General features: G+C 45.3%; 1 protein-coding gene across 1 annotated transcript; it reads left to right on the plus strand.

Annotated features, from left to right (window-relative positions):
- Positions 1-21,797: 21,797 nt before the first annotated feature.
- LOC123041176 (aspartic proteinase nepenthesin-1-like) lies at positions 21,798-23,235 on the plus strand. Its single transcript, XM_044463863.1, has one exon. It carries the CDS (start codon positions 21,831-21,833, stop codon positions 23,148-23,150), a length of 1,320 nt encoding a protein of 439 aa, XP_044319798.1. The 5' UTR covers positions 21,798-21,830; the 3' UTR covers positions 23,151-23,235.
- The last annotated feature ends 2,547 nt before the right edge of the window (positions 23,236-25,782 follow it).

Genomic DNA, 25,782 nt, shown 5'->3' on the forward strand with positions numbered 1-25,782 from the left:
CCTGGTGTCCATTTGGCAGGGTTTAAGGCTGAGCATCCCTGCGAGAGGGTGCCCTTACTCCAAATCTCCACAGCGGTCGGGCGGCTCTAGAAGAGGTGCAATGAAGATTCAAGTTATCGGAGGCACAACTAACAGAAGTAGACATTAGGACAAACTCGTTATTGTAGACGGTCGTTGCACCACAGCCTATCCTTGGAGCTAGAAGAAAATTTTCATCTGTGCAGGCACCCATGGTTGCCATATGTTAGACTTGTGTGTTGCGTCTGTGGGCCGAGGGAATTGCAGGAGGTATGCAGATTTGGTGGCGTAGTGGCCTGAGGCCGATTCAGTCTAACGGATGGAGTCTTGAGTCGTGGCAGATAACCTAACATCATCGGCAGAGAGCTTGCACCAGAAGAGGAGGAAGTCATGCACAATGGCACTTGCGTCTCCATGAGAGAGGTTCTTGATCCATGTGTTAGACTATTCATTGGATCACAAGTTTCCTAGTCCAAGTCGGTTTGTAATATCTAGTCTAAGTCGGTTTGTACCAATATATATAGCCATGTACCCTGTGCTAAACATAACACAAGCAATAGTTTTATTCATCTATCACCATGCATGGTTTCGTAGGGCCGCCGCGGCTATTTTATTCTTCCTACTGGAGTGCTTGAATAGAATGGGAAAATCCTCCTTCAGCATCTGCTCTCCTAGCCATCTGTCGTGCCAGAAATAGGCCATGTTGACGTCGTTGATTGTAACCCTGGTAGCCTGTGTGAAGATGGTTGTCGGTGTCAAAACCGGCGGATCTCGGGTAGGGGGTCCCGAACTATGCGTCCAGGCGGATGGTAACAGGAGACAAGGGACACAATGTTTTTACCCAGGTTCGGGCCCTCTCGATGGAGGTAAAACCCTACTCCTGCTTGATTGATATTGATGACATGGGTAGTACAAGAGTAGATCTACCATGAGATCAGAGAGGCTAAACCCTAGAATCTAGCCTATGGTATGATTGTTGTTCGTCTCTAACAACTAGCCTGGCCTCGGTTTATATAATGCACCAGAGGCCTAGGATAACAAGAGTCCTAGCCGAATACATCGGTGGGGGAGGAGTCCTTGTCTTGATCGCCACGTCTTGCGGAATCTTCCTTGTATGCGGCAGCTGTCCGGACTGGCCCATGAGTATACGGCCATGGGGGGTCCTCGGCCCAATTTAACAGATCGGGAGATGACGTGGTGAGTACCCCCTAGTCCAGGACACCGTCAGTAGCCCCCTGAACCGGCCTTCAAGTTTAGGGACGCTCCTCGATTCTTCCGAACCGTTCTTCATCTTCAGTCGTCGGTCTTGAAAACTGGTTCAACAAATCTTCTCATCTTCGATCTTGAGGATCGCCGGAATGCATTCGACGAGTTTACACGTCGGGTATCCGAGGAGCCCCTTTAAGTTTCCGGCCTTTATCAATGCCTTGTTATTTTTATGCCACACCTCGGGTTTGAAGTTCTTCCCGGGCGGCAGCATCCTCTTGCATCCGAGCTCCAATGCCGGACCGCATTCGAAGTATGTTTTGCAGCCGAGCACCAGCGCCGGACCGCTTCCCAGCTCTGACGCCGGAATGTATCCGAGCTCCAACGCCGGACTATGTATCCGAGCTCCAACGCCGGACTATATCTGAGCTCCAACGTCGGATTATGTATCCGAGCTCCAACGCCGGACTGTATCCGAGGTGTCGTAAATCACCTTGGTTCAAAGAAGTTTGAAGGAGTTTAGCCGAGCTTAATGCCGGAAATGTCCTCTATGGAGCCAGCCACTAATGCCCGAGCTTTATGCCGGACTGCTTCCGAGGTGGTGCACCACCCCAAATGTGGGCCGATTTTTGTCAATATTTTTGATTGGTGCAATTTATTCTCTGCCGAGATACATAGTTAGTAGCCCTCAAGGTGGGTATCGGTCTAAAACCCGAGATGCACATGAAGGATGACATACGACCGCTAATCCCCGTAGCCGCTGAGACTCAGGTTGATTTGTAAAATCGGTCCGAGGATCAAGTCCTAGCTTAGCAGAATACTTCGGGACACAAAAAGCGACATGCACAGTCCTCAAGACTCAGGTTGGGTGCGGCCGACCAACCTGAGGATCAAAATCTCCTCGGAGACTGTATTACACTTAAAATTTTCTGCATTGGACAGGCAATGCAGTAGCCCCGGAGACACTGGTCGGGTGGCAATACCAGATCAAGGGATCGATGTGCCCCTTTAATATTTGTAAATAATGAGCCCGAAGCCCAGTAGCCCCCGAGCCTTAATGCGGGCACAGGTGGCCGAATTAAGGATTGATATCCAACTTAAGATCACAAATTATGTGTAATGGCTCTATGTATCCAAGTACTTTACGTCATTAATGCTCGGATCTGCATTGTACAAAACTTTGTTGACCGACCATCGGCTTCCCCTCCTCGGCCAATAGCCGAGGAGGAGGAGTGTTTGTCCTACTTTATAAAGCCTTTATGAGGGCAAAGATTTACAACAAACAAGGCAATCTGGCCATACGGTTTTATAAACAAAGGTACGCAGAGAGATATGTTATATTACTGTTTAACAGAAGAAATGTCTTCCAAAGAAAATAGTACCGCTATCGGTTCCTTCCTTTGGGTTGTCATGCTAAGCATGATCATGAAACCTCAGCTCAAATGTAAGAGAAAAATATCGAGGATTTAGTTTGGGAGGCCAGTTAATAGCCCTCGATAGTGTTCGGCGACAGTCGAGGTCAAGCCGTAAACACTTCGGCCATTGTTATGAATGGCCCGTCGTTTAACACCGTCATCGGATCGCTGGCCAGCTTACGCTTATTGTGACAGTCAGTTTTCGGCTTTCTCCACTGAGGTGCTTAACCATGTGACCTAGAAACACAATCGAAGTGGTTCTCCCTTTGCACACCTAGTCGAACAAAGCGAAGCGTAGGAGACAAGCGCAGGAGCCGGGCAACCCAACTATTGACCGAAGACACAATTCGAAACCGATGCATATATAGCAATATCCGAGAATGTTTTTGCCGAATCTCTAAAGGTGTCCGGCGTTGCACTGCGAGACTTGTGCTGAAAACACACAAATAGTTTAAAAAGTGCCATAAGCATGGAAAACCGAAAAACGTCAATAAAAACTTGACGTCTGAACGAGATCAAGTGTTCGGTGCCAATCTGAAAATTGGCCTTAGCAAAATAAGTGCTTCCGTCATGTTTTAACATGATACATCCTATCTCAAGACGTCAAGCGGGTCAGCCTATAGCTTCAACCTCCTATCCCGAGGGCGGAGTACTTCTCATTAGGCCAGCTTAGCAAACTAAACTCTAGCGGCTTTGAGAGAGAAATTAGGCTCCCCGGCTAGTGACCACACGCTCGTGTCGAAAAAAGGAGTGATAGATAATAATAATAATAATAATAAAACTTTGCAACGACTAAGAAGAAGAACACTTATCATAAAACGGCTCATATAAATTTAAGAGCCCCCAAGTGACTTGGGTAAAAGAATGATGGCATGTACCGAAGTACTTATATCATATCTATGTTCAATCGAACTTTAAACGTGTCTTAACCGACCGTCGGCTTCTCCCTCTTCGGTCAAGGACCGAAAAGTGTTATGTACTCCATCTGTCGAGAATATCGACGGTGTTTCCAATAACCAGGCAATCAGGCCATAAGGCTGTAACAGACAAAGCGCGCTCAGGGTACTTATGCTATATTACTGCAAAGTGTAAGAAGCATTTTCGAAGAAAATAGTACCCCCACCGATACCTTTCTTTGGTGCTCATTGTTATTATGAGACTTGTGCAATAGATTTTTTGTACTCACGAGTTCCGTTGTGTGCCGACCATCACTGAAAACTATAAGAGCGCTAGCTTTCGGCTTCACCCAGTCTGAGGTCTGGCTCGGATGACCCGATCGTGACAATCGCAGTGGTGCTCCCTTTACTCCCTAGCCGAACAATCGGGATTGTAGGGGTAAACACATGAGCGAGGTAACCCAGCTTGCAAATCGCTTAAGTCAATATGGTGCATATTGTGGCGTAATACACGAACAAGGAATGAAGCCGTACAAGTATAATCATATGCAAGAGGAAAAGCTTCATAAAGGAAGCCCCCAAATAAATTGGGTATTTGAATTTATGCGTCACAAACAAAGTTTGGACAAGAAATTTTTTTACAAGCAACACTTTTCCAAAAAAGTATAATGCTTGGTCGAACCGAACACAAGTTAGAAATTAAAGCTTTGAGCATAAAAGCGACTTAGCTGGTTAATGTGTTCGGTATTGATGACGCGGTCCGAGCTTGATACAGGACAAGGTTCCATGCCCCAAGCCGGTCCCGAGGTGGCGGAGCGGAGAGCTCGACACGCCAAAGTAGTAACATAGCACGGTTAATGCAGACCGACAGAGTCACGCCAAAGTCCCCGGATCATTTTCCTGTGCACAAAAAATGGTGCAAACCGGAGATAATAGTAATAATGATAAATAAAAAAAATTGTTACATAATAAATAATTTATGCAAAGTGAGTAATAAAAGAAATATGGCCTGGCACCGAAGTCAATGTCGATGCAGGGCGTCGGCGTGATGCGGTAAAGGTGTGGCAAATCCTGAATTCACAGGTCGGTCCGAGCTCCGGATGCGGCGTTCGCCGGACTATGTACGGAAACTGACCGAACCACCATGCGACTGTCGTTAATGCGGCCACCATTTGATAGACCTGTGTACATATGATGGACAAATCAGAGTAATAATTCCTTGGGAAAAATGAACCCAAGCAAGCAAAAATACTAGGATTAATAGCACCTAGTTTATTTATTGTAGCGACCCAAAGGAAGGTAATTCCCAAAATTGGGACTCGATCCGCGCACCCATTGCCTGATGGGCGATAAAACGATGGCATGGCAATGCTGGCAAAGGTTGGCTCGCCGAGGCAAAGTCCTCGGTCTAGCTAACGTGACAGAGCTGGTCGGCTAGTGACGCTGAAGTGTCCGGAGTAGGTTGATGAAGAGATGGCGAAGCCCCCGGTCCAGCCGAGATGTCGAAGTAGGTCGGCGTGATGGACATCAGCTTGAAGAAGCAATAGTGCGGCGCTGCCGATGCAGGTCGTGACGTGGTCGATGCCGGCATGCCCGCTCCGTGTAATCCGTGGGGCGGTGATGTTGGTGATGATTTATCCTTCGCGATTCCGGACTCTTGTTCGGCTTGCCGAGATGATGATCTGAAGAAGTTGAGCTCGGCTCAACAAAGTGACGACGTGTCTAGCGCAGGTCGGCAGCCGTGGAGCAATATTGCCGGACTGGTTTGACACCAGCATGATGTTGAAGATCATGTTCAAAAGATTTTAAAGTTAGTGGGATGTGTTTGGGAACAAAGCACAATACCCCATACTAAACTTCCTTCAAAAAGGACGTCCGAAATCCCGTTCGTAAAAAGGACGAACTCGGGTTGGATTTGTTTTCGCATAGAAAACAGATCCGAAAAGTGATGCACTAATCGGAAGGTTCCCGGAGTTTGGACGGTCGGATCGAGACGAAATTTTGACGGGTGGTAGATATAGGAATTCGTCAGTCGATCAACGGTTGGATCTTCCAAAGGAGGTCCAAGCTAGAAGCTGGACACCACGCCCTAAACTCGTCCAGATTCTCGTCCAGATTTGATAGGGCTCCGGTATATCGTAGATTGTCGGAGATTCCTCCATCGGAACTCGACGAAATTTAGCGTGGCTGTTGTAGATGTAATTCCGCACTATTCCACCAAAGCAATCGTCAAATCGATGCTCGAGGAGGCGGTGACGGCGGATACAAGTTCGCTGTCCAGAAAAATAGCACGGTCGCCCGAGGGCAATGTTGACGTTGAGCCCCCGGGCTCCCTGGATGATTCCTCCATGATCTTGATAGAGATCGGAGCTGATGTTGATGAAGGCCCTCATCCGAACATGACGATCAGAGGTAGGGCGCAGTCCTTGGTCGAACCAAGGTGACCAGTCGAGCTGGTGACGAAGATGCCGAAGTCGCAGTTGATCTGCAGGCGAGCCATCGACCTTTTGCCGAACACACAGTGGAACTCTCAATGAAAGCACCAATGTCGGTGTCAAAACCGGCGGATCTCGGGTAGGGGGTCCTGAACTGTGCGTCTAGGAGGATGGTAACAGGAGACAAGGGACACGATGTTTTTACCCAGGTTCGGGCCCTCTCGATGGAGGTAAAACCCTACTCCTGCTTGATTGATATTGATGACATGGGTAGTACAAGAGTAGATCTACCACGAGATTAGAGAGGCTAAACCCTAGAAGCTAGCCTATGGTATGATTGTTGTTCGTCTCTATCGACTAGCCTGGCATTGGTTTATATAACGCACCAGAGGCCTAGGATAACAAGAGTCCTAGCCGAATACGTCGGTGGGGGAGGAGTCCTTGTCTTGATCGCCAAGTCTTGCAGAATCTTCCTTGTATGCGGCAGCTGTCCGGACTAGCCCATGAGTATACGGCCATGGGGGGTCCTTGTCCCAATTTAATAGATTGAGAGATGACGTGGTGAGTACCCCCTAGTCTAGGACACCGTCAATGGCGATGTCCCCGTTGTTGCATGGAGGTGGCGATCCCACCCATAGTGGGTGATGTTTGCTTGAACTACGTCAGTATTTCCCCAAAGAGGAAGGGATGATGCAGCACAACAACGGTAGATATTTCCCTCAGTGATGAGACCAAGGTTATCGAATCAGTAGGAGAACCATGCGACACAACATAAACAACTCCTACACACAAATAATAAATACTCGCAACCTGACGTGTTAAAGGGGTTGTCAATCCCTTTCGGGCAACGGCCCTAGAAATTGGCACGGAGACAGGATAAAGTGTAATAGATTGGATAAATAGATCGCAAATAAAATAAAGTGCAGCAAGGTTTTTTTTGTATTTTTGGTTGAATAGATATAAAAATAAAAGCAAAGTAAAATAGATCGCAAAGGCAAATATGATAAGAATAGACCCGGGGCCATAGGTTTCACTAGTGGCATCTCTCGAGAAAAATAGCAAACGTTGGGAAAACAATTACTGTTGGGCAATTGATAGAACTTCAAATAATCATGACGATATCCATGCAATGATCATTATATAGGCATCACGTCCAATATTAGTAGACCGACTCCTGCCTGCATCTACTACTATTACTCCACACATCCACCACTATCCAGCATGCATCTAGTGTATTAAGTTCATGGAAAAACGGAGTAATGCAATAAGAACGAGGACATGATGTAGACAAGATCTATTTATGTGGAAATAGACCCCATCTAGTTATCCTTAATAGCAACGATACATACGTGTCGTTTTCCCTTCTGTCACTGGGATCAAGCACCGTAAGATCGAATCCATCACAAAGCACCTCTTCCCATTTGCAAGATAAATAGATCAAGTTGGTCAAACAAAACCCAAATATCAGAGAGAAATACAAGGCTATAATCAATCATAAATATAAGAGATCAAAGAAGACTCAAATAACTTTCAGGGATAAAAACATAGATCTAATCATAAAATCAATGTTCATCGAATCCCAACAAACACACCGCGAAAAGACTTACATCATATGGATCTCAAGAGACCATTGTATTGAGAATCAAGAGAGAGAGAGAGGAAGCCATATAGCTACTAACTACAGACCCGTAGGTCTACAAAGAACAACTCATGCATCATCGGAGAGGCACCAATGGACATGATGAACCCCTCCATGATGGTGTCTAGATTGGATCTGGTGTCTCTGGAACTTGCGGCAGTTGTAATTGATTTTCGTCGACTCCCCTAGGGTTTCTAGAATATTGGGGTATTTATACAGCAAAGAGGCAGTGCGGGAGGCCACCGAGGTGGGCATAGCCCACCTGGGCGCGCCTGGGCCCCCGGGCGGGCCCTCGTGGGTTGTGCTCACCTCGGAGCACCCCTCTGGTACTTCTTTGGCCCGGTACGTGTCTTCTGGTCCAGAAAAAATCCACAAAAAGTTCGCTGCGTTCGGACTCCGTTTGGTATTGATTTCCTGCAATGTAAAAAACAAGTAGAAAACAACAACTGGCACTGGGCACTATGTCGATAGGTTAGTACCAAAAAATGATATAAAATGACTATAAAATGATTGTAAACCACCCAAGAATGATAATATAACAGCATGGAATAATAAAAAATTATAGATACGATGGAGACGTATCAGCATCCCCAAGCTTAATTCCTGCTCATCCTCGAGTAGGTAAATGAGGAAAGCAGAATTTTTGATGTGGAATGCTGCCTAACATGTTCATAACATATATTTTTCTTTATAGCATGGACATTCGGACTTTTATATGGTTCAAAGCAATAGTCTAGTTTTGACATGAAGACTTTAATACTCAAGCATACCAACAAGCAACCATGTCTTTCAAAATATCAACGCTAAAGCAAGTTATCCCTAGCCCATTATGCTCAACCATTGATCCATTCATGAAGCACACTCGAATATTAGCTACACCCAATGCTCAAATACGATCATAATGCCCCATAGTTGATTCTTTATAAGAGAATATGGAGACTCAAGTTCAAAAATAAAATTGCATAAAGTAAAATAAAGGCCCTTCGCAGAGGGAAGTAGGGACTTGTAGAGGTGCTAGAACTCAAAGCGAAAAATAAGAGATAAAAACATTTTGGGAGGCATACTTTTCCGACCAACGAAAACGACTTAGAGCTCCCAACACTTTCCATGCTAAATACATCATAGGCGGTTCCCAAACATAAAATAAAGTTTATTCCTTTTTCCACCATACTTTCACTTTCCATGGCTAACCGTATCCAGGATGCCCTCCATACCAACACTTCCCAAGGAATTTATTATTTGACAACATAAAGTAAATACATTTTTTTTTCATTTCGGGACTGGGCATCCCTAATACCTTTTCAATACTCTCATGCAATGACAAGTGAATAAACACTCATCGTGAGAATAACACATCTAGCATGGAAAATATCAGCCACCCCTCACCGCCTCGCGAGCGGTACGAGCACACAAACGGGAAATTTATTTTGAAAATTAGAGATGGCACATGCAAATTTGCTTAGAACGGCACGAAAATACCGCATATAGGTAGATATAGTGGACTCATATGGCAAAACTGGTTTAAAGGGTTTTGGATGTACAAGTAGTAATCATACTTAGTGCAAAATGAAGGCTAGCAAAAAGATTGAGAAGCGTCCAACCAAGAAACGAAAAATCTCATACCCAAGCATTAAGCATAAGTAACACTGAATAATGCACCATAATTAGGATATAATTTCATTGCATAACTATTGACTTTCGTAATTGCATAGGGAATCACAAACCTTAACACCAATATTCTAACTAAAGCAAAATTACTCATCAACATGACTCACATATCATATCGTCATATCTAAAAACCATTACTAAGAACCAAGTTTATTTTGGCCAATGATCTTCATGAAAGTTTTTATTATATCCTCCTTGGATATCTATCACTTTGGGACTAATTTCATATGTTGCTTATAATAAGCTCCAACAAATATAAGTGAAGAACATGAGCATAATATTTCTTTCTCTCAAAATAATCTAAGTGAAGCAAGAGATAATTTCTTAAAAAATTTTACTAACTACCAAATAAATCTAAGTGAAGCATGAGAGCATTTCTTCAAAAATAACTAAGCCCACCGTGCTAAAAAGATATAAGTGCAGCACTAGAGCAATTCCATGGCTCTAAAAATCGAAGTGGAGCATAGGAGCAAGCATAGCATAAATTTTGGTTGTCTCAAAAAGGTGTGTCCAGCAAGGATTCAAGACTTAAAACACAAAGAAAAACAAGCAAAGACTCGTATCATACAAGGCGCTCCAAGCAAAACTCATAATATGTGACGAATAAAAATATAGCTCCAAGTAAAATACCGATGGTCGTTAGAAGAAAGAGGGGATGCCACTTGGGGGCATCCTCAAGCTTAGTTGCTTGCTACTTCTTTAATATTATCTTGGGGTGCCTTGGGCATCCCCAAGCTTAGCCTTTTGCTAATCCTTATTCCTTCATCCATCGTAATCTCACCCAAAACATGAAAACTTCAGTCACACAAAACTCAACAAAACCTTAGTGAGATCCTTTAGTATAAGAAAGCAAACCACTACTATAAGTATTGTTGCAAACCCATTCATATTTTATTTTTGCATCATATCTATTGTATTCCAACTTTTCTATGGCAAAAACTCTTCAAAGAAAACCATAGAATCATCAAAACAAGCACACAACACAAAGGAAACAGAATTTGTCAAAAACAGAACAATTTATAGCAATCTAGATATTTCAATACTTCTATAACTCCAAAAATTCTGAAAATAGGACCATGTGGGAAATTTGTATATTAATCTTCTGCAAAAAAATCAACAAGATCAAACCAACTCTCACCCAAATCATCCCAAAGACTTTGCTTGGCACAAACACTAATTTAAACCACAAAAACACATCTAATCACAGGCATTATTGGGTATTTTATTCAAAACAACAGGAAAACTAAAAAGCAAAAAGATACAAAGTTGGGTTGCCTCCCAACAAGTGCTATCGTTTTACGCCCCTAGCTAGGCATAATATTTTATTGATGCTCACATGAAAGATAATAATTGAAACAAAAAGAGAGCATCATAAAACATGTGACAAACATATTTAAGTCCAACATACTTCCTATGCATAGGCATTCCATAAGAAAACAAATTACAAGGCAAGCAAAAACTAGCATATGCAAGGAAGAGGAAAGAAACAATGGCGATCTCAACATAACGAGAGGTAATTTAGTAACATGAAAATTTCTACCACAATATTTCCCTCTCTCATAATAATTACATGTGGGATCATATTCAAATTCAACAATATAACTATCACATGAAATATTCTCTTCATGATCCACATGCATGTAGAGTTGACACTCTTCCAAAATAGTGGGATTATCATCAAATAAAGTCATGGCCTCTCCAAGCCCACTTTTATCAAAAATTTCATAAGATTGATCATTCTCCAAAGTAGTGGGAACATTATTACCTAGAGTTGACACTCTTCCAAACCCACTTTAAATATTATTGCAAACACTATTATCAATATCATATTCATCATGAGGCTTAAATAAATTTTCAAGCTCATAAGAAGAATCACCCCAATCATGATTATTACAATAAGTAGCGGGCATAGCAACATTAGCATCCCCAAGGTTGGGGTTTTGCATATCATCAACACAATTGACATTAATATAATTTATAATAACATCATTGCAATCATGCTTTTCATTAAAGGAGCTATCATGAATCACTTCATCAATTTCTTCTTTCAACACTTCATCACAATTTTCATATTCATAAATCTCAAGAAAAACTTCGTAAAGATAATCTAGTGTACTCAAGTCACTAGCAATTGATTCATCATAATTGGATCTCTTGAAAATATTAGCAAGTGGATGAGGATCCATATATATATATTTTTAGCAAGCGAAGATGCAAGAAAATAGAAGGCACATGGCAACACAAGCAAACATGAGATCTGACGAGAAAAGGCAAACGAAAAAGAAGGCGAATAAAACGGAAATTTTTTGTGAAGTGGGGGAGATGAAAACGAGAGGCAAATGGCAAGTAATGTAAATTGCAAGGAGATGAGATTTGTGATTAGGAACCTGGTTGATATTGATGATGTCTCCTCGGCAACGGCGCCAAAAATTCCTTGTGATGTTTGCTTGAACTACGTTGGTATTTCCCCAAAGAGGAAGGGATGATGCAGCACCCCTCATTGATGAGACCAAGGCTATCGAACCAGTAGGAGAACCACACAACACAATGATACGTCTCCAACATATCTATAATTTTTGATTGTTCCATGCTATTATATTATCTGGTTTGGATGTTTTATACGCATTTATATGCTATTTTATATTATTTTTGGGACTAACCTACTAACCTAGAGCCCAATGCCAGTTTCTGTTTTTTTGCATGTTTTAGAATTTGCAGAAAAGGAATACCAAACGGAATGAAACTCCCGCGATGATCTTTCTTGGACCGGAACAAACCAGGAGACTTGGAGATGAAGTCGGAGACTCAACGAGGCGGCCACGAGGGTGGAGGGCGCGCCCAGGGGGTAGGGCGCTCCCCCCTACCTCGTGGGCCCCTCAGAGCTCTCCTGACCTAGTTCTTTCGCCTATATATACTCTTATACCCGAAAAACATCAGGAGGAGAGACGAAAACACTTTTCCACCGCTGCAACCTTCTGTACCCATGGGATCCCATCTAGGGGTTTTTTCCGGCGTTCTGTCGGAGGGGGATTCGATCATGGAGGGCTTCTACATCAACAACATTACCCTTCCTATGAAGCATGAGTAGTTTACCACGGACCTATGGGTCCATAGCGAGTAGCTAGATGGCTTCTTCTCTCTCTTTGATTCTCAATACCATGTTCTCTTCGATGATCTTGGAGATCTACTCGAATGCAATATTCTTTTGCGGTGTGTTTGCCTAGATCCGATGAATTGTGGATTTATGATTAGATTATCTATGAATATTACTTGAGTCTTATCTGAATTCTTATATGCATGATTTGATATCTTTGTAACTCTCTTCGAGTTATCAGTTTAGTTTGGCCTACTAGATTGGTTTTTCTTGCAGTGGGAGAAGTGCTTAGCTTTGGGTTCAATCTTGCGGTGTGCTTTCCCAGTGGTAGTAGGGGCAGAAAGGCACGTATTATATTGTTGCCATCGAGGATAAAAAGATGGGTGTTTCATCATATTGCTTGAGTTAATTCCTCTATATCATGTCATCTTACTTAATGTGTTACTCTGTTGTTTATGAACTTAATACTCTAGATGCAGGCAGGAGTCGGTCGATGTGTGGAGTAATAGTAGTAGATGCAGAATCGTTTTGGTCTACTTGACACGGATGTGATGCCTATGTTCATTATCATTGCCTTAGATATTGTCATAATTATGCGGTCTTCTATCAATTGTTCGGCAGTAATTGGTTCACCCACCGTATTATTTGCTATCTTGAGAGAAGCCACTAGTGAAACCTATGGCCCGGGTCTCTTTTCCATCATATAAGTTCTATTTTCCATCCACTACTAGGGAAAAGCTTATACACATGATCTTACCAGCAGCGAGTTTTAAATTAAGGCGCTACTGCTACTTACTAGTAGCGCGCTATATTGACCCGCGCTACTAGTTAATATTACTCGTAGCGCATGGATAAAAAACACACGCTACTAGTAAATATCCCCAATCGTGTTCTGCGGATATGTCATAGTAGTAGCGTGGGTTTGCTGGGCTGCGCTAGTAATAGAAACGTAGTCGTAGCGCTGGTCACGAAAAGCGCTACAACTAACCTAGCCCAGCCAGCCCAGTGAGACAACCAACCTAGCCTAGTGAACAACCAGAATCGCTAGCTCTCTCATTTTCTCCTCTTCCTCCCGCGAACACTCGCCGCCGCCACCAACGCCGGGCGATTCCGACTACTTCCAGCGGCCGTTGCAGGAACTGCACACCCACGAGCTCTCACGACGGTTCTTCCTTTCCTCCGACCAGATCCGCTCCTCGTGGCAGCAAGCGCTCGTGCGCGACCCCTACCCACAGCTAGGGTTTCGGTTGCCTCCAACTCTGGTGCGGTGCGATCTCCTCTCCCCTCGATTCATTCCCTCTCCTCTCCCCTTCTTTCTTCTGTCCTAACCCCTCACTGATTTCTTTGGTTCGGTGCAGCAACCGCCCTCCTCCATGGACGAGGATGACCACCACGGCACGCACGTGGTCGAGTTTGCCGTCGCCTACTCCGGTGCGGTGCTAGACCAAGGACCTCCGCCTCAACAGATCCTAGCTTGGGTAAGCACCCCCATCCCCATGGCCGTTTCACTTTCTTCCTCTGCCCCTCTTCTCTGTTCTTCCATGAATCCTCTGGTTTCAGTTAATTAGCAGCACAACCACAGCCACACAAAGGCGTAGGAGCGTTACTGCTTGTATAAAACTAAATCTCTGTAATGTTTTTTGTTATGTTACCATGGCTACCAAAGAGTGTTTGTGTCTTCTGTTTCTCAATATGATATGCCCACAAGTTTGTTGATACGTGCAGATTGGTGGTCTCTGACTTTGCAACAGATGTTATTGTGCATATCGGTGAAGTCAGATTCTACTTGCACAAGGTCAGTGTGCTAGTATTTTCAGCAATTTTTGCTGAGGTCAACACTAAGCATTTATATTTGCTTCTACAAATAATGGCAAGGGTGGTGGAAGTAGATATGTGTTACATCCTGCAACACGTAGTTCTTCAGACACAGAATGTTCAACTGTCAGGGTCTCTTTGTCATGCCATCAAGAGTAGTAACATCATCAACATTTATGCTTCACGTCTGATTGCTGTTGGGCTGTCTCTTTCCAATCTACTGGACCCTGTTTCACACACAAAATATTTTCACTGCCAAGCTGATTATCAACACCACCTTAAAATATTTGTGATGGCCTAATAGACTGCCTTCGGCAACCTAACCAAACAAATCGAAGAATCATCCATTACATTTATGTTACCATTCTTCAGACTAAAAAAACCTTATAGCAACCATATGCCGCTTTGGTGTTACCACCATCCAAATTTTGTTCTTCAGATATGCCAAATTATTCATTGTTCATCGGTTGCTTAGGGGAACATGGTTACCTTGGTGAGTCATCTCTAGTGAATTAGGTGTTGAAAATGTTTTCTTATGTATGTTTCAGTGGGAAGTCCGATCATTTGCTGCTCAAAATCCAACAAAACGGAGGAGGAATGCGCGAGAAGCAATTCTATCATGAATGGCAAGGTTGGTCGTGTATTCCTATTCTTTGAGTTTTATCTATTTCAACCATACAATTCATCTAGCATACGGTATTGTCGTTGCAACCTTTCAATTTGGTAACTTGGAAGTAGTTTACAGTTACTGTATTGTGAGTGTGTGACCTGAAAATAAGGTAGCAAATTACTATAGATACTACTTCAAAACTATGTACTCCTACTCACTCTTTCTGTGTGTCATGTGTACTACCAACTTACTGATGTTTCTTTAATTCCCACAGTCTACAAAATTTATGCTTGCTACTATATGTTTGTGCCCCTAGCTTGCATGCTGATGTTGTATGTGCATGGTGGTGGCCTCCTTCGTGTTGTTATTTGCTCCATATTGAGAATTGTTTTGTAAAAGATAATGAGATGGACGCAGTTAGGAGATGATGCTAGCAAGTTCAAACTCTCTTGAATGGATAGATCATAGTGCAGTTAGGAGAAGTGATGTTATGAATATGTTGTATGCAAGTTCAGTGTGTATTAGAAAAATTTCAGCATTAAATTATATAGCAAATTCACTACACGGGGATTTGGCAAGCAATTTTGTAAAAAAGTTTATGGCGATTTGCTCCGACATGATTTTGTGTGTGTATTTTGGCACCTCAACAAGATGAACCATACAGGCGAGGAACCTCCCAGGCGCAGCAACTCCTCCGTCCAAGTTGAGCGCTGGGGAAAGTGGTCTGTTTAGGTTGATGGAAAGCTAGGGAAAGTACCCACCTTTCAATGATAGTTGTGTGCGTATGATATGGGATGTCGTGATTTCTTCCTGTTCAGATGTTCACTATTGTATCTATGAATGCTTCAAGTGTTAAAGATGGTTTTGTGACCTGAGCTTATTTTTCATTGGACGTGTCTCTGATGGAAGCAACTGCATCTAACTTTTATTTTTTTAATTCGCAATTACTTAGTAATAGTGTGGGAAACAACAACTCGCTACTAGTATTTAGGATAGCGGTAGCGCACATGAGAAGCGCGCTATAGCTATTAGCAGTAGCGAGCTTCCGTTAAGCGCGCTGCTGCTACACTTGTGTAGCAATAGCGCTAGTGAGCACGCGCTACTGCTACGTGTTAGTTGTAGCGCCTTATTAGTAGCGCCGGTCCCCGCCCTACTGATACACCTAAAACCCGCGCTGCTGCTAGCCTTTTCCCTAGTAGTGATCATACTAGTTTCTGATCTACTATTTTGCAATCTTTTACTTTCCGATCTATAAATAAAAAATACCAAAAATATTTACTTTACCGTTTATCTATCTCTATCAGATCTCACTTTTGCAAGTAACCGTGAAGGGATTGACAACCCCTTTATTGCGTTGGGTGCAAGTTTGTTGATTGTTTGTGCAGGTATACGGTGACTTGAGCGTTATCTCCTACTGGATTAATATCTTGGTTCTCAAACTAAGGGAAATACTTACTCTACTTTGCTACATCACCCTTTCCTCTTCAAGGGAAAAACCAATGCAAGCTCAAGAGGTAGCACACAGCGTAAATAGCTCCTGCACAAAAATAACAAATACTCGCAACCCGACGTGTTAAATGGGTTGTCAATCCCTTTCGGGGAATGGCGCCAGAAATTGGCATAGAAATAGGATAAAGTGTAATAGATTGGATAAATAGATCGCAAATAAAATAAAGTGTAGGAAGGTATTTTTGTATTTTTGGTTTAATAGAACTGAAAATAAAAGCAAAGGAAAATAGATCGGAAAGGCAAATATGATAAGAAGAGACCCGGGGCTGTAGGTTTCACTACTGGCATCTCTCAACAAAAATAGCAAACATTGGGAAAACAATTATTGTTGGGAAATTGATAGAACTTCAAATAATCATGACGATATCCATGCAATGATCATTATGTTGGCATCACGTCCAAGATTAGTAGACCGACTCCTACCTGCATCTACTACTCCACACATCCACCACTATCCAGCATGCATCCAGTGCATTAAGTTCATGGAAAAACGGAGTAATGCAATAAGAACGATGACATGATGTAGACAAGATCTATTTATATGGAAATAGACCCTATCTAGTTATCCTTAATAGCAACGATACATACATGTCGTTTTCCCTTCTGTCACTGGGATCAAGCACCGTAAGATCGAACCCATCACAAAGCACCTCGTCCCATTGCAAGATAAATAGATCAAGTTGGCCAAAAAAAATCCAAATATCAGAGAAGAAATACAAGGCTATAATCAATCATGCATATAAGAGATCAAAGAAGACTCAAATAACTTTCAGGGATAAAAACATAGATCTAATCATAAACTCAAACTTCATCGGATCCCAACAAACACACCGCAAAAAGACTTACATCATATGGATCTCAAGAGACCATTGTATTGAGAATCAAGAGAGAGAGAGGGAGAGAGAGAGAGAGAGAGGAAGCCATATAACTACTAACTACAGACCCGTAGGTCTACAAAGTACAACTCATGCACCATCGGAGAGGCACCAATGGACATGATGAACCCCTCCATGATGGTGTCTAGATTGGATCTGGTGTTTCTGGAACTTGCGGCGGCTGGAATTGATTTTCGTCGACTCCCCTAGGGTTTCTAGAATATTCGGGTATTTACACAGTAAAGAGTCGGTGTGGGAGGCCACCGAGGTGGGCATAGCCCACCTGGGCCCCCAAACGGGCCCTGGTGGGTTGTGCTCACCTCGGAGCACCCCTCTGGTACTTCTTTGGCCCAGTAGGTGTCTTCTGGTCTAGAAAAAATCAACAAAAAGTTTCACTGCATTTGGACTCCGTTTGGTATTGATTTCCTGTGATGTAAAAAACAAGAAGAAAACAACAACTGGCACTGGGAACTATGTCAATAGGTTAGTAACAAAAAATGATATAAAATGACTACATAATGATTGTAAAACATCCAAGAATGGTAATATAACAGCATGGAACAATTAAAAATTATAGATACGTTGGAGACGTATCAGAAGGCCCTACTGAACTTCTGCAGGTTCCGAATTTTGAGCCTGCCGTGCTGAATTGGGGAGCAGACAAGCTTCAAGCTAACCTTGTAGTGGCCACCATTGAGCTCCTTGTCGCCAGCCCAAAGGAAGCGACGATGCGATTTTTCAATGTCTTTGAAGAACTTGGCCGGTGCCCGCAGTACCGAGAGGGCGAAAGTTGGCATGGCCGTGAGCACAGAGCGGACCAGCACCCGTCTGCCTGCCAAGGAAAGTAGATGGCCCTTCCACCCAGTTAATCGCACGCGGATACATTCCAGGATGAATATCGGATGAACACCCCTAAGCCTGGAGATGGTGACGGGTAGACCTAGGTACCTAATTGAGAAATTCACTAGCTGTCCATCGAAGCTCTGAAGCACATCGTGCAAGTTGATGCCATCGCACTGGATCGCAACTATAGAGGATTTGTCGAGGTTGATTTTGAGTCTTGTTGCATCGCCGAACCTGGGAAGGATCTTTATTAGGGCATCTATCTCCTGCTTAACTGGATTGGTGAAAAGAATCACATCGCCATCATATAAGCTACTCCTAGACCTAACAGTTTTGTTGGGCACCATAGAAAGAACGCCTTTGTCAGTTGCGGTGGCGAGGAGTCAGTGTAGGGGATCTATGGCCAGGATAAATTACAGAGGTGACAGAGGATCGCCCTGCCTCTGGCCGTGCTTGTGTAGGATAGTTTCTCCGGGAATGTCGTTAAGGAGGCACTACGAGGAAGTAGATGAGAGCAGCAGAGCCACCCAATTTCACCATCGAGCGTTGAAGCTTAGATACTGGAGCAGCTCGAGCAAGTATTCCCATGAGACCGAGTCAAAGGCCCTAGCGATGTCTAGCTTAATTAGAAGTGAAAGTGCTAGTTATCAACTAGAGGGGGCTGAATAGGCATTTTTTATGAAAGTCTTCAAGACAAGCAATGTCTCCAAAGACAAACGACCAAACAACACCTACACAATGTAGTGGAAAATAAACTACACTAGCCATGCCATAATCAAAGAAATAGTACAGAGTAAGCACAAAGACAAATGGCAGCTAGGCAGATTTGGATCGGAATAGGAAGACAGTATGAAGCCAAATATGCAATCAGAGAGAATTTCTTCACACAACAAAGTCAAACAAAGCAGGCAAGCAATGACTTCACAAGACTGAACTGTAACTAAAGGAGTGAGGAGATAGAACCAGTTGCTTGACAAAGAAAAAGATTTGGTAGAACAGTTCTAGTTGCTGTGACAATTGTACGTCTGGTTAGGGAGGTTGATATTGAACTCAGAAGACCACGTATTCATCTTATTCACCTTGAGCTAAGGTCACTTAGTCCTTGCCCAATCACTCTCGTAAGTCTTCAAGGTAGACTTCCAAACCTTCACAGACTTTGTTCACCGGCGATCCACAATGACTCTTGGATCCTCAGAACGCGACGCCTAACCGACTGGAAGATCATAGTATTCAAGTGTAATAAGTCTTCAGATCACGCGGATAGAAATACTTCGTTGATGCCAACACTCTTTGGGCTTTGGGTTTTCTGGGTTTTGTCCTCGCAAGGATTTTCTCTCAAAGGCTTCGGAGGTGGGTTGCTCTCAAATGACAAAAGATGTGCACTAACTCTGAGCAGCCACCAATTTATGGTATAGGGGCGGGCTATTTATAGCCAGGAGGCAACCCGACATGATATGTCCGAAATAACCCTGAGTCACTAAGGAACTGGCACGTGTACAATGGTCAGATTCCAAAGACACGCGGCGGCTTGACTTGGGCTACAAGTAAAGCTGACTTATCCAGCTCATGATAAGATTTTCTCTCAATTGTCTTCTCTCGAAGACATAGGATTTGGTTGAGCATCACGTCAGTTTTCTGACTTTGTTCACTTGGACCCCACTTGACAGTTCGGTGGTTCCTATGACTCAAGAAAGAAGAAAATGAAACTACGAAAGAAACTACGTCTTCGCACTCCATTGTCTTCAAGCGAATGTCTTCACACGTCATTATCTTCGATGTGAATGTCTTCGCGAACCACCATTGTCTTCAATGTCTTCATACATTTTTAGGGGTCATCTTCGATGGGTAAACCGAATCAATAGGGACTTCTACCTGTGTTCTCCTGTGAATCTCACAAACACATTAGTTCCTAAACCATGTTTGTCGTCAATAGTCCAAAACCAACTAGGGGTGACACTAGATGCACTTACAAGAAGAGCAGGCTTGCGTGATCTATGAAGTGCCCTAACACAATTTTGAACATATAGGTAGTTGTCTTGTATGCATTTGTTCTTCTGGAAAACGCTCCGGGCCGGGGAGATGAAGTCTTGGATCACCTAAGAGAGTCCGATCGAGAGCACTTTGGCAATTAGTTTACCATTGGAATGTATCAAGTTGATGGGTCGGAAGTGACTCATCTCCATTGCCCCATCCTTTTTTGGCAACAAAACGATCGAGGTCGAGTTGAGGGACGCCAAGCTGTCACTGGCGAGGTGGTAGAATGTCGAAAATTGCCATGCTATCCTGCTTGATGATTGGCCAACTGGTTCGGAAGAAACCTCCCGAGAAACCATCTGGGCCTGGGGCTGTTTCTAATAGCAAGCCTTGATTGCCGCCCACACTTCCGCTTTCGAGAAAGGCGGATCGAGGCCAGCGGTATCCAATTGGGGCAGGTGAAGTTCCTCCTAGTTGATCATACATGCTCGTCTCAATTTGGTTCCAAGCAAAGTAGAGAAGTGGTCGTGGGTGATCGCGACCTTGTCCTCATGGCTGGTAACTGTAACTCCAGCCGATTGTAACAAACATATGGATTTTTTTTCTCCGACGAAAGCAGAGCTTTACATGAAACAACCTAGTGCTGGCATCCCCCGCGCGCTACCAAGTGATTTTGGAGGCATGTCTTCTCCTCATATGCTCGATAGCAGCAAGGCCAAGCAACCTCGTCTTCAGTAGCTTATGAAGCCTGGATTATGCGAGCGACAGGGCCCTTGATTCCTGCGTGACATCTAGCAGTAATATGACCTCGGAGGTGATGTGAAACTTCAGTCTCGCGCCGCTGAACAGAGAATTGCTCCAAATCTTCAGGTTAGCCACCACTCGTTTTCATTTTGATTTTGATCTCGGTGAACATACAGGAATGAACGACCGGGAGTTCCCAAGCTTTTGCCACAGTCTCATGGAAGTGAGGAAAACTTGGCCAAAAGCTCTCATATTTGAATCTTGCCTTTATGTGCGGGGCCACAGAGGAGGCAAGAAATCAGTGGGCAATGGTCTGAAACTGATGTAGATGCAGCCATGAGCAGGCAGGAGGGGAAGGACACCTCCTAGGGCAATGTTGCAGAAGAATTTATCTATGCAGCAGGGCGTTGGATTTTCCCTCTCGCTTGACCATGTTAATATGAGTAGTCTATCATTCATATTAAGTCAAGCTCTCACACCACCTTGTGTATGACACCGTCAAAGGGGCAACCCGAACCCATGCTTTTGAGAAACCCGGAGAACAAGTCCACATCCCGATTTAAGATGCAGATAAGATTATGAATTTTCTGCACATGCATAAGAATCCCTGAGACCCATAATGATAATCGAGGAGTTTAATATTTGAATTATGCACTTCAAATGTTGCCTGTACATTACGGCGGACGTTTAGGGCGACGGATTTTCGAGTCCGGTTGTAGATGCTCTGGCAGCAATAATGCTACACCTAAGTAGACTTACGTTCTCCTCCTACGTAATCTTCCTAACAAACCTCTCCACCCCTGATTTCAAGTGGATGGCCCCCACTTCCCTAATTCGTCCAACAAAAAACTGTTTACGTAGGTGTAGGGTTACTCCTGTGGCAGAGCTGGCGGGCAGACGCCAAAGGTTGTAGCGACGTGCGGATGCACCTCGCAGCCATCATCCATGATGCAAAAAGAATACAGTAACAGCCAACACCGAGAACAGTTCTCATTCGTCAAATATAACTGTATCCAGCACGATCTAAAACATGAACACCTAAAATCACCAATAAGCTATACTGACATCTCGTATCTCTTCTTGAGAACAATGGCATCGGGGACATCTCTTCTCCTCTGGTTGCTCCTCTTGTTGCCGTCGTTTGCCATTTCCTCAGCATCGAGCCGTGGCATCCGTCTTGAGCTAACGCACGCAGACACCCGCGGTGACTTCACGGGGATCGAGCGCATCCGTCGCGCTGCCGAACGGAGCCACCGCCGAGTCAACGGCCTCCTCGCCGCTGCCCCTCCATCCCCTGCATCGCTGCAGAGCGGCGGTGCTGATGAAACGGCGGCCGTTCACGCGAGCGCGGCAACGTACCTCGTCGACCTCGCCATCGGCACGCCGCCGCTAGCGATCACCGCGGTCCTCGACACGGGCAGCGACCTCATCTGGACGCAGTGCGACGCGCCCTGCCGGAAGTGCTTCCCGCAGCCCACGCCGCTGTACGCGCCGGCCAGGTCGGCGACATACGCCAACGTGTCGTGCCGCTCATCGCTGTGCGAGGCGCTCCGAGACCCGAGGTACCATTGCTCGGCCCCCGATCCCGGCTGTCCGTACTATTTCTCCTACGGCGACGGCACCTCTACAGACGGCGCCCTCGCCACCGAGACGTTGACGCTCGGCTCAGGCACTGCCGTGCACGGCATCGCGTTCGGCTGCGGCACGGAGAACCTTGGCAGCACGGACAACTCGTCCGGTCTGGTCGGGATGGGAAGGGGGCCACTTTCGCTCGTGTCCCAGCTGGGCATCACCAGGTTCTCCTACTGCTTCACGCCCTTCAGCGACAAGGCGGCGAGCCCTCTCTTCTTAGGCCCGTCGGCGACCCTCTCGACCACCGCCCAGTCCACGCCGTTCGCGCCGAACCCAGCCGGCGGGCGCAGGAGCTCATATTACTACCTCACGCTGGAAGGGATCACCGTCGGCAAGACCCTGCTGCCGATCGACCCCGCCGTGTTCCAGCTGTCGCCCATGGGCGGCGGCGGGTTCATCATCGATTCCGGCACGACGTTCACCGCGCTGGAGGAGCGCGCGTTCGTGGTGCTGGCCCGCGCGGTCGCGGCGCGCGTTGGGCTCCCGCTGGCCAGCGGCGCGCACCTCGGCCTCAGCCTCTGCTTCGCTGCACCGGAGGGGAAGACCGAGGCGGTGGACGTGCCGCGCCTGGTGTTCCACTTCGACGGCGCGGACATGGCGCTTCCCAGGGAGAGCTACGTTGTGGAGGACCGGAACGCTGGGGTGGCCTGCCTCGGGATGGTGAGCATGCGGGGGATGTCGGTGCTCGGCAGCATGCAGCAGCAGAGCATGCACTTTCTGTATGATCTTGAGGGGGGCGTGCTGTCGTTCGAGCCAGCTGAATGCGACGAGCTCTAGGATTGGTGAAAGTTTGCCGAAATCCTTTTAGCCTGGGCTCATATGCACCTGTGTTTTTTTTTTGCGCTGATAGAAGAGTTTTATTCCAGAGGTATAGGGTTACAATCGCGAGGCAAGAGATCCTCGATACACGGCAGACCTCGGCCAAGCCATACAGCAGCGGTACGCTCTGTACGACTATACAGGGCCAAACGATCTGCTACTCTATTCTGCACACGACTAATCTTCATAGGAATGAAAACTCTATCTATCATAAGGTGACGAATCTCAGCAACTAAGTGCCCATAGGCAGATCTAGATAAACTGTCGCCCGACAGGGCGGAGATGGCGACAGAAGAGTCCGACTGGACTATGACAGGTAGCTCACAATGTTGGACTGCTAGCGCCATACCTTGCATCAATGCATGCAGTTCTGCTTCCAATGCTTCGTTACAGTTAAATATGTATCTATAAGCTGAAAAGATAACGCTCCCATCATGATTCCTCAATACCATTCCTGCCGCAGCTGAGCCATCGGTGTGTAAATAAGCACCATCAACCGACAGGGCCACCTTCCCCGGTGGTGGCTTCGACCATGGTTGAACTCTAGCCTCCACCCGTGCAGTAGCCGGCGCATCTCGCCCTACCGGCATTTTCCCTTTGATGATGTCCTCTGTCGAAAACCTCCTTGACAGATCTAGGGAATGCATGTAGCTGTGCAAAAAGGATACAGTTGTAGCCATAGGAGGAACTTCCTTCCCATGAGTCACATCTGAGCGGAGCGACCAAATGCGCCAGACCAACATAATTACACAATCCCTCATGTACTCGTCACAGTTTGTTAGCAAGTTTAGTAACCAGTCCTGCCCTGTGTCATGCAGGAGTTCCTGGCGTGGTAAATTCCATACCGCCCTCATTTCTCGCCATACCGCCTGCGCATGATCGCATGTGACAAGAGCATGGAAACTGGATTCCTTCTCTCTCGCACACAAGGGGCAAATGTCTCTTGTGGATATATGTCGATGCTGTTTGCAAGAATTTGTTGCAAGTGCCCCCGAGACTACTTTCCACGCCAATATCCTCATCTTTAGGGGAACCTTAGCTGCCCAAATACATTGCCACACCGGCCGTTCCCCGGAAGGGTTGTTGCTGGTCGCCGGTGTCCTCTCCCGAATGCCGCCAATAGTAGCCAGCCGGTATGCACTCCTTACCGTAAAATGTCCGCTTCTTTCCGGGAACCAAGCTATAAAGTCTTGACCATTCCTAGGTGAAGTGCGGATCTTAAGAATTTCTCTTACGTCCACGTCCCAAGTGTTCTCTCAGCCTTTGTTCATCCCATGCACCGTGTTCATTCAAGAAATCCGCCACCCAGTTGAGTCTGCAATTATGTTTCGGTGTTATCGGCCCAAAGTTGTGACCTCTTGGGATCCAAGCATCTCTCCAAGTTCTTATCAGTGTTCCGTCACCCACACGCCAAATAATTCCTTTCTTAACCAGCTCAAGCCCATGTACAATCCCCTTCCACACTGGTGACGAACTGGTTGGAAACACCGTGTCTAACAGATTACCATGGGGATAATATTTTGCTCTTAATAGTCTTGCACACAAGCTGTTTGGGCGATCCAATAAACGCCAAGCCTGCTTAGCCAGCAAGGCCTGGTTGAATGCTCTCATGTCCTGAAATCCCATGCCCCCCATAGACTTAGGGACGACCATCTTTTTCCAACTAAGCCAGGCCATTTTCCTCTTACCGTTCTCCACACCCCACCAGTACTGCCTCATCATTCGTGTTAAGTCGTCACAGACAGATGCCGGCAGTTTCAAGACACTCATCACATATGTAGGAATGGCCTGTGCAACAGCTTTGATCAAAATTTCTTTGTTTCCCAGAGATACAAATTGTTCACTCCAATCAATCAACCTTGCTCTAAGTCGCTCCTTGTCGGTGTAAAAACCGGTGGATCTCTGGTAGGGGGTCCCGAACTGTGCGTCTAGGCAGATGGTAACAGGAGACAAGGGACACGATGTTTTTACCCAGGTTCGGGCCCTCTCGATGGAGGTAAAACCCTACTCCTGCTTGATTGATATTGATGATATGGGTGGTACAAGAGTGGATCTACCATGAGATCAAGGAGGCTAAACCCTAGAAGCTAGCCTATGGTATTATTGTTGTAATGGTTGTTCGTCCTACGGACTAAAACCCTCCGGTTTATATAAACACCAGAGAGGGCTAGGGTTACACAGAGTCGGTTACAATGGTAGGAGATCTACATATCCGTATCGCCAAGCTTGCCTTACACGCCAAGGAAAGTCCCATCCGGACACGGGACGAAGTCTTCAATCTTGTATCTTCATAGTCTTGGAGTCCGGCCGATGACGATAGTGTCGTGGTTCTAAGTCTGACAGTAGAGTGGGGGGTAGGTATGGAGAGGCAAGGTCCTAACTATGGAGAGGTTGTAAACACAAGAGATGTACGAGTTCAGGTCCTTCTCGGAGGAAGTAAAAGCCCTACGTCTCGGAGCCCGGAGGCGGTCGAGTGGATTATGTGTATATGAATTACAGGGGTGCGAACCCTTTACACTGAGGTGGGGGTGGCTTATATAGTGTCTGCCAGACCCCTCCGGCCCTCAGTAATGCGGGGTTTAAAGTACAT

The sequence above is a fragment of the Triticum aestivum genome, chromosome 2B (assembly GCF_018294505.1).
Source record: "Triticum aestivum cultivar Chinese Spring chromosome 2B, IWGSC CS RefSeq v2.1, whole genome shotgun sequence".
Lineage (NCBI taxonomy): Eukaryota > Viridiplantae > Streptophyta > Magnoliopsida > Poales > Poaceae > Triticum > Triticum aestivum.